This window comes from Oncorhynchus tshawytscha, linkage group LG20 (genome assembly GCF_018296145.1).
Source record: "Oncorhynchus tshawytscha isolate Ot180627B linkage group LG20, Otsh_v2.0, whole genome shotgun sequence".
NCBI classification, from domain to species: domain Eukaryota; kingdom Metazoa; phylum Chordata; class Actinopteri; order Salmoniformes; family Salmonidae; genus Oncorhynchus; species Oncorhynchus tshawytscha.
Genome location: NC_056448.1, coordinates 42,940,042 through 42,947,040, shown reverse-complemented (window position 1 = coordinate 42,947,040; position 6,999 = coordinate 42,940,042). Strand labels below are relative to the sequence as shown.

General features: G+C 41.6%; 1 protein-coding gene across 1 annotated transcript; it reads right to left on the bottom strand.

The window, feature by feature from the left end:
- Positions 1 to 722: 722 nt before the first annotated feature.
- Positions 723 to 6,572, bottom strand: hint1 (histidine triad nucleotide binding protein 1). The gene is made up of 3 exons (XM_024381464.2): positions 6,344 to 6,572; positions 1,983 to 2,087; positions 723 to 1,116 (listed from the first exon to the last, which is right to left on the bottom strand). Exons 1-3 carry the CDS (start codon positions 6,452 to 6,454, stop codon positions 952 to 954), a joined length of 381 nt encoding a protein of 126 aa, XP_024237232.1. The 5' UTR covers positions 6,455 to 6,572; the 3' UTR covers positions 723 to 951.
- Between the last annotated feature and the right edge of the window lie 427 nt (positions 6,573 to 6,999).

Genomic DNA, 6,999 nt, shown 5'->3' with positions numbered 1-6,999 from the left:
ACAATTGGCTATTTTTAGCTCCCAACAACAGCTCACTCTCACAGGATCTGTGGTCCATTTGGCAGAGTAGAATTCAAAATGTTTAATTCCAGAGAACTTTTAATTAGTTCTTACTCTCAAATTGTTTTTAGTGATTTGAAAGTCTAAAACCTGGCATACGTGAACAACCTTATAGAAAAGCTCTTCGACTGGCATCCTTTTTAACTTGGGGCTTGTATTTGCATGTAAATTACATTGACATTTTTAGCGGCAGTGTGTTAAAACCGACAAGGTGCACGGTGAAGCCGACTAGTGATTCATACAGTCGGGGCTAAGCAGCTCAAATTTGCACAAGAGAAGGATTACTCATGCATATTGTTCATTTTTGTGTGCGCACGTGCTGATAAGAGTCCAAACTTTCACAAAGGGAACAATGGAAACAGAAAAAGCATACAATTTAAAAAAAGCTAAATAAACTCATCGATTGGCAACTTCAAGTGCAGCGATAATTATTCCCCTCACGGCAACTGTAGGCAGGAGCGCTCACACAGCACAAACACAAACGGCAAAGTAGGCAGCGCCATGCTCGCTACACCAGTTAAATTCATGCAGGTTACAGTAGAGTGCATTTAAATTCCCATTCCATCATAAATAAAAATGGACATTCAGACAAGACCAGAATAAACCAAACATTTCCTGTCTCTGGGAGATTAAAGGAGAAGAAATGTCAATCACACTGTGGGGCTTGTGAAGTGCATTTATTTACCACTGATATATCATCACATTAGGTCTACGTGACAGACTGACAGTGAAATAAGTAGTAGGTCTACGTGACAGACTGAAAGTGAAATAAGTAGTAGGTCTACGTGACAGACTGACAGTGAAATAAGTTGCATCGGGACAGCATTGGACTATCTGGGGATAAAGAGATGACGGATGGTAGTCAGGCCGGTAGACGGTCTGTGTGGACAGTTAGCCGGGGGGCCAGCCCAACTGGCGTCCGCCCATCACGTGGATGTGGATGTGGTAGACGGACTGGCCACCGTCGGGCCCGTCGTTCAAGATCAGCCTGTAGCCCTTGGGCAGGCCGATCTGCTCGGCACACTTCTTGGCCACTATCATCATGTGGCCCAGGAGCTATGACATCACAAAGAAAGAAAAATGTACTTCTTATTTTTTTTATTTAACTAGACAAGTCAGTTCAGAAGAAATTCTTGTTTACAAGAAGGCATACCAAAAGGCCTCCTGTGGGGACAGGTCTGGGATAAAAAAAAATATATATAGGACAAAACACACATCACGACAAGAGACACACAACATAGCATGGCAGCAACACATGACAGACAAACCTTAATGAAACAAAACAAGAATCATGACTATTTATTGCAAATCCTAAGCGCTGGAATCCCATTCGGGCCAAACGTTCTGAGAAATCACTGCTTAAACAACCTGCTTAAAAAGAGACTAAAACTACCCATTAGCAACTATGGACATAAAAAAATATTTGTTAAAAACATTTTATAAAAATGCCAAAATCCTTAACTGATCATGACTCATAAAGCATTAAACATTGTAGAATTGATTAGGCTTTATGTTCTAACAGGTCTCCATGGTTATTTACATCTGAAACATGAGCTGAATAATAACAACGTAGGCTACACCCATAACAGAACAAAATCCTTGAGTCATAGGGACGTTTTCTGGCAGGTTTCCAATAGGTAATGAGTTCCATCTGCTGGCCATTGATTGTCTACTACATTTGTCAACCAATCCATCCCTACAGAGCAACACTGCAAAGGGTTTTTATTTCCAACCCAACACTAACACAACAGACAACTAATCAAGGTTTCAATGTTTAGATTGACCAATTAAACCAGCTGTGTTAGTGCTGGGATGGAACAGAAGCTTACACACTGTAGCAGTGACACACTGTAGTTTGTCACTGGTCTAGGTTATAGAACCGATGCAACTGAATGAATGAGTTGAGGTGGTGTCATACTTACAGCCGCATCACTGTCCTCTGCTTTTGACAGTTGCACAATTGGTTTTCTTGGGACAACCAAAAAATGAGTAGGGGCCTGTGGGGTAACATCATGGAAGGCTATGCACTGAAAACACACATGGAATAAAAGTTCATAGAAAATACATATTAGTTAACAGCTCTACAGTCGTGGCCAAAAGTTGAGAATGACACAAATATTAATTTTCAAAGTCTGCTGCCTCTGTATGATGGCAATTTGCATATACTACAGAATGTTATGAAGAGTGATCAAATTAATTGCAGTTAATTGCAAAGTCCCTCTTTGACATGCAAATGAACTGAATCCCCAAAACATTTCCACTGTATTTCAGCCCTGCCACAAAACGACCAGCTGACATCATGTCAGTGATTCTCTCGTTAACACAGGTGTGAGTGTTGACGAGGACAAGGCTGGAGATCACTCTGTCATGCTGATTGAGTTCAAATAACAGACTGGAAGCTTCAAAAGGTGATTGGTGCTTGGAATCATTGTTCTTCCTCTGTCAATCATGGTTACCTGCAAGGAAACACGTGCCGTCATCATTGCTTTGCACAAAAAGGGCTTCACAGGCAAGGATATTGCTGCCAGTAAGATTGCACCTAAATCAACTATTTATCGGATCAACAAGAACTTCAAGGAGAGCGGTTCAATTGTTGTGAAGAAGGCTTCAGGGCGCTCAAGAAAGTCCAGCAAGAGCCAGGACCGTCTCCTAAAGTTGATTCAGCTGCGGGATCGGGGTACCACCAGTACAGAGCTTGCTCGGGAATGGCAGCTGGCAAGTGTGAGTGCAACTGCACGCAGTTAGGCAAAGACTTTTGGAGGATGGCCTGGTGTCAAGAAGGGCAGCAAAGAAGCCACGTCTCTCCAGGAAAAACATTAGGGACAGACTGATATTCTGCAAAAGGTACAGGGATTGGACTGCTGAGGACTGGGGTAAAGACATTTTCTCTGATGAATCCACTTTCCGATTGTTTGGGGCATCTGGAAAAAAAGCTTGTCCGGAGAAGACAAGGCGAGCTCTACCATCAGTCCTGTGTCATGCCAACAGTAAAGCATCCTGAGATCATGCATGTGTGGGGTTGCTTCTCAGCCAAGGGAGTGGGCTCACTCACAATTTTGCCTAAGAACACAGCCATGAATAAAGAATGGTACCAACACATCCTCCGAGAGCAACTTCTCCCAACCATCCAGGAACAGTTTGGTGACGAACAATGCCTTGTCCAGCATGATGGAGCATCTTGCCATAAGGAAAAAAATAAGTGGCTCGGGGAACAAAACATCAATATTTTGGGTCCATGGCCAGGAAACTCCCCAGACCTTAATCCCATTGAGAACTTGTGGTCAATCCTCAAGGAGGTGGGTGGACAAACAAAAATCCACAAATTCTGACAAACTCCAAGCATTGATTATGCAAGAATGGGCTGCCATCAGTCAGGATGTGGCCCAGAAGTTAATTGACAGCATGCCAGGGCGGATTGCAGAGGTCTTGAAAAAGAAGGGGCAACACTGCAAATATTGACTCTTTGCATCAACTTCATGTAATTGTCAATAAAAGCCTTTGACATTTATGAAATGCTTGTAATTATACTTCAGTATTCCATAGTAACATCTGACAAAAATATCTAAAGACACTGAAGCAGCAAACTTTGTGGAAATTCATATTTGTGTCATTCTCAACTTTTGAGGCGTTACTACAGACCCGGGTTCGATCCCGGGCTGTATCACAACCAGTCGTGGCCAGGAGTCCCATAGGACGGCGCATTGGCCTATTGCACTCTAGAGACTCCTTGTGGTGGGCCGGGTGCCTGCAGGCTGACCCCGGTTGCCAGTTGAACTGTGTTTCCACCGATACATTGGTGCGGCTGGCTTCCGGGTTAATCTGGCGGGTGTTAAGGAGCACGGTTAGGCGGGTTAAGTTTCTGAGAACGCATAACTCGACCTTCACTTCCCAACCCCGTTGAAGAGTTGCAGCGATGAGAAAAGATTGAATTTGGGAAGAAAAACAGGGTAAAATAAATTGAAAAAAAGACACCCTGTTGTTGTTCATGGTTTGGGGCGTCAGGTAGCCTAGTGGTTAGAGCGTTGGAATAGTAACCGAAAGGTTGCAAGATCAAATCCCCGAGCTGACAAGGTAAAAATATGTCGTTCTGCCCCTAAACAAGGCAGTTAACCCACTGTTCCTGAGATGTGAGGGATGCAAGACTTCGCTCTCTCACACACAGTGCACAGGTTTGCGTGACGCTGTTTAAAGCACGATAACCAGGGCACCAAAATAGCAGAGAAGCTAAGCCTTGTGCTACAACAATCTTATGCACCATTTACACATCGGTAGACATTCCCTTTCAATGGAAGGAAAGCGAGAGAAGCAGAGTGGGCAGGGCGGGACTAAAGTTGGGGAAAGCGGAACTTTATTGAAATCCTCTGCGATATCGTGACTAGAGGTTGACCGATTAATCAGCATGGCCACCTGTTACGCGAGTGCAGCATGGAGCCAAGGTAAGTTGCTAGCTAGCATTAAACTTATCTTATAAAAAACAATCAATCTTAACATAATCACTAGTTAACTACACATGGTTGATGATATTACTAGGTTAACTAGCTTGTCCTGCGTTGCATATAATCAATGCTGTGCCTGTTAATTTATCATCGAATCACAGCCTACTTTGCCAAACGGGGGATGCTTTAACAAAAGCGCAATCGCGAAAAAAAATCACAATCGTTGCACGAATGTACCTAACCATAAACATCCATGCCTTTCTTAAAATCAAAACACAGAAGTATATATTTTTTAAACCTACATATTTAGTTAAAATAAATTCACGTTAGCAGGCAATATTAACTAGGGAAATTGTGTCACTCTCTTGCGTTCGTTGCAAACTAATTCGCCAGAATTTTACATAATTATGACATAACATTGAAGTTTGTGCAATGTAACAGCAATATTTAGACTTAGGGTTGCCGCCCATTCAATAAAATACGGAATGGTTCCATATTTCACTGAAAGAATTAACGTTTTGTTTTCGAAATGATAGTTTCCGGATTTGACCATATTAACGACCATAATAATTAAGTCTATGATTTGATAGAGCAGTCTGACTGAGCGGTGGTAGGCGGCAGCAGGCTCGTAAGCATTCACTCAAACTTTACTGCGTTTGCCAGCAGCTCTTAGCAATGCTTGATTCACAGCGCTGTTTATGACTTCAAGCCTATCAACTCCTGAGATTAGGCTGGCAATAATAAAGTGCCTATTAGAACATCCAATAGTCACAGGTATATGAAATACAAATGGTAGAGAGAAATAGTCCTATAATTCCTATAATAACTACAACCTAGAACTTCTTAACTGGGAATATTGAACCACCAGCTTTCCTATGTTCTCATGTTCTGAGCAAGGAACTTAAACATTAGCTTTTTTTACATGGCACATATTGCACTTCTACTTTCTTCTCCAACACTTTGTTTTTGCATTATTTAAACCAAATTGAGCATGTTTCATTATTTATTTGAGACTAAATATATTTTATGTATTATATTAGGTTCAAATAAAAGTGTTCATTCAGTATTGTTGTAATTGTAATTATTACAAAAAATATATACAAATCTGCAGGTCCTCCAATAATCGGTATCGGCGTTGAAAAATAATTATCGCTCGCGCCTCTAATCGTGACGCAAGTAACCAATCAAAGCGCACCATAGCTTCCAACCCCTACTGGATTGGTTGTTCATGCGTAGCGCTACCTACCTTGCTTGCTAGCTAACTTGTTAGCACTCACATGAGGGAGAAGCTAGGCGTGGCTAGGTGAGTGCTGCTTGTATAGTGTAAATGGCTGGTAAATTGTTGTGGAAATTCCCCATTATGCTTTTCAATTTCTGCATCTACGTCATATAGCTGAGTCTACCTTTAAGTCCTGCGACAGACGGGCGTTTAAAAAAAATCTATGGTACCAAAACCAAAAAGATTATACACTTTTTAGCATCTCCAATCTGAAGTAAAAGAATGAGTTGAAAATGCAAGCTTGTGTAATTTAGCAGTAACACGTTGTCCACAATAGGGACATTTGCGATATTTAAAATATTGAAAATATGTTAAAAGTAATTCAATATTTTAGTAAACGTAGCACACTCACATTTTTACAACAATGACATACATTTCTGAACGCTTGACGTCCCTGGTTTGACAGTTTACTTACAGCCAGTTAACTACCCCACTTGCATTTGTGGGTAATAACGGATTCATTGACAACTGGTGTGTTGGTGGCTTAACCGTACCATACTGTGTGGTTAACTAGATTAATGGTGTTTGCATGAAAATAAGCATATCAATACAAATTATGAATTCATACCTGATCATCTTCAAATAATATTTTTGCAGGAATCTCCTTGCGAATGATTTTGCCGAAGATTGTATCACCGCCGGGCTGGGCAACCTGAGCTTTTGCTATCTCATCCGCCATGGCGCTAGACGTTGGTCTTTGTAGTACGCATGCGCTTGAACCTCTGCCTCAAAGGTTAAAGTTTATGGGCTCTGCAGAACGCCAAAACTTGCACACAACGATTGTTTAAAAATATTGAATGCCATTTTTTTGATTGTCTGTATCACTGAGGTATAATAAGAACATGCTGTATCATCGAAGACAGTACAGTATGGAGACAGGCTAAAACTGCTTATACAATAGATGTCATGGTCAAGTTGACAAGCAAAAATCATGCGTATAAACACGTCATCGGGCTCTCGCGCCACACTGCGCACGTGCAGGCCGTCAAATCAAAAGGTACACCTTCGATATAAAGTTGCTTTTGACAAAAATTAAAACGTGTCAGTTTGTCAGTCTCATGAAGTTGGAGTAATAACAAGTTCGGATAGTTAAGGCATTTGCTCAAATCTAGTTGAGCCTTTAGCTTTCGAGAAAATTAACAACTAAGGAAGAATGTTTTACTTCTCCCCAAACCCTCCGCTTGGTCGGCTTCGCAAGCGTTCCCGAAAGTCTCGCGATGTTGC